The sequence below is a fragment of the Scylla paramamosain genome, unplaced genomic scaffold, assembly GCF_035594125.1.
Source record: "Scylla paramamosain isolate STU-SP2022 unplaced genomic scaffold, ASM3559412v1 Contig139, whole genome shotgun sequence".
NCBI classification, from domain to species: Eukaryota; Metazoa; Arthropoda; class Malacostraca; order Decapoda; family Portunidae; genus Scylla; species Scylla paramamosain.
This window is the reverse complement of record NW_026973804.1, coordinates 1-2500: the sequence shown is the minus strand read 5'-3', so window position 1 is coordinate 2500 and position 2500 is coordinate 1. Positions and strand designations below refer to the sequence as shown.

At 40.0% G+C, this 2500-nt stretch overlaps 1 protein-coding gene across 2 annotated transcripts in view; it reads left to right on the top strand.

Annotated features, from left to right (window-relative positions):
- The window catches only part of LOC135099505 (histone-binding protein N1/N2-like), a 3415-nt gene extending 1066 nt beyond the window's left edge, over nt 1-2349 (top strand). The window contains exons 2-4 of one of the 2 annotated variants that reach the window (XR_010268055.1): nt 642-735; nt 864-1008; nt 1615-2349. Coding sequence is in view for 1 of the 2 variants with exons in the window: in XM_064001884.1 (XP_063857954.1) it covers nt 642-735; nt 864-1160 (391 nt within the window). In the remaining variant the exon portion in view is untranslated. Of the gene's footprint in view, nt 1-641; nt 736-863; nt 1582-1614 lie in introns of those variants that run through there. The other variant, XM_064001884.1, reaches the window with a different exon arrangement.
- Nucleotides 2350-2500: the final 151 nt, after the last annotated feature.

The following is a 2500-nucleotide window of genomic DNA, read 5'->3' as shown; positions in this document are numbered from 1 at the left end:
TTTTTTTTTTTCCCAGAACCCCAATGCTACCTGTGATGTTCATGAATTATAGGTTAAGTTAGATTCGGTTCTGGTTGATTAGGTTAGGAAGTTGAATTTCTTTGACTGGAGGTTAGTTCAATAATTTTGAAGGCTGGGATTAATTTTAATGAGGGATGAGAGGGTGGAAGTGACTGGAGTATAGGTTAATAATTCTACCAGCTGGAAAGGATTTTGAGGGTCAGAGGAAAGTGATTGGATATTAGCTTGATAATCGTGCTTGGTGAGATTAATTTTAGTGAGACTAGATGGTGGGAGGATGATAATTAGAGGTTAGTTTGGTAATTTTGCCAGTTGGTATTAATTTTTAGTGAGGGATGAGGGTGTCAGAAGAATGTGACTGGAGGTTAGTTTAATAATTCTGAGGGTGGGAGGAAAGTAATAGGGGGTTAGTTTAATTTTGGTGATGGATGAGAGTGTGAGTGGAAAGTGTAGCTGACCACATAATTTATCAAATAATACAAGCATGTACACATTCTTAATAATGTTCCATGTTAAGATATACTAAACATGAAGTTACTCCACAATATATGATAGTGTAAATTACGAATGGTTGAAGTGAAGACTTGTTTGATGATGGCCTGTTTGCTTGCTCCCCTTAGACATGCGGCAAGTGCAGCAGCGTTCGACCGTTTCTCTCAGGGCAAGCGACACCTCCTGGTGGGGGACTTCAAATCTGCTGTCACTGCCTTCAAGGTGTGTCTGTTGCTTAGGTGTGGTATGTGTTGCATGTTACATAGTTGTGTTGTTTTCTGTGTTGTTAATTGTTTCATATCATAGTGAAAGTAAACACCAGGTTTAACTGACACTCCTTACCACTCCAGGAGGCAACAGAGTCCCTGGTGGAGCTGTATGGGGAGCAGGCGCCGGAGTGTGGTGACACGTACTACCACTATGGCCGTGCATTGCTGGAGCTGGCACGCAAGGAGGCAGGGGTGCTGGGGCCAGATCTGGATGGTGCCAGTAGTCGTGTGTATTGCTTGGTTATTGTGTTAACATGCTGGAGTGTGCACAGCCAGGAGTGTTTGGGGAATGAAAATAAAAGGAGTTATGGATGTTTAAAAATGCATCTTTTGAGAGCTAAGTATACAAGAAAGTTGGTGTGTTTGGGGAATGAGTAAACAATGAAGAAATGTTTTGAGGAACTGGGTGTGCAGAGGCAGGAGTGTTTGGAGAATGAGAATACAGGAAGACAGGAATGATTTGGGAATAAGTGTACAAGAAAGGAGTGTTTGAGTGACAATATATAAGGAAGAGGTGTTTTGAAAATGAGAGTACAAGGAATGAGCATTTTGGGAGTTAATATACAAGGAAGCAAGTATTTAAGGGACTGAAGTATACAAGATTATTTTCCTGTCATATGTCATTATACAATGTTTTTCTTTGTTATATACATCATTCCCTTTCACTTTTCATATCTTGTGTTCTTGTCATTCTGATGTAATGTTAGAGATAGAGAATGTTTGGTGTCAAATTTTCACTAATTTCATATGTGTATAAACTTTCATTTACTTGACATTTTTTTTACTATTACTACTATATTTGCTTGCTTTTTAATTAAGTCTTTTCTTTCAGAGGAGGGAAGCACAGGGGAGGAGGAGGACGAGGAGGAAGAGAGTGAAGAGTCACAAGAGGAGGAGGAAGGTGGAAAGAAAGAGGAAGGAGAGGAGGAGGAGGAGGAGGAGGAGGAAGATGGAGAAGGAAAGGAGAAAGATAAGAAGGAAGGAAATGCCGCAGAAGGAGAAGGTGAGTTGTTAATGAGGTTTTGTGTGCTAAGTTTTCTGAAAATTTTATTTGTTTACATGAAGTTTGTTTTGTATATTACTCTTAATATACTACTTCTCCCACCACATGCAATTTGTCTGTCTGCTGTTGTGGTTCTTTCATTTCTTGTTCCCTTTCCTGAATATACCATTTCCTTAGTTTCATATCTAGTACCCTCCAATAAAATTTCTGCTTCTCGGTCTCTGTACTTCTCTCGTTTTTTTTGCTTGGCTTCATTCCTCAGATCCTTCTCTTTTTCCCTTTCTTCCAAGTTCATATCTCTTTTTTACCCAAATATTCTTGTATTCTGAATTTTCAGCCAGCTTCCCAGTTCTCACTAGGATCTCCTTTACTGTAACTTGGGATCTCATTCTCACTTTTAATGGTCTTTTACCTCCTTCACTATATTTTCCAATTCTATATGCTTCTTCCACTTCTCATTCCAGTCCCTGTTCTTCACCTTGGACCATTGTAATAATTTTCCTTACCAACTCCTCTCTCTCTCTCTCTCTCTCTCTCTCTCTCTCTCTCTCTCTCTCTCTCTCTCTCTCTCTCTCTCTCTCTCTCTCTCTCTCTCTCTCTCTCTCTCTCTCTCTCTCTCTCTCTCTTAATCTCTTATTCCCTTTTCTTCCTTTCTTCCTTCCCTCCTATCTTTGTTTCTCCCTCCTCCTCCTCCTCCTCCTCCTCCTCATTCATT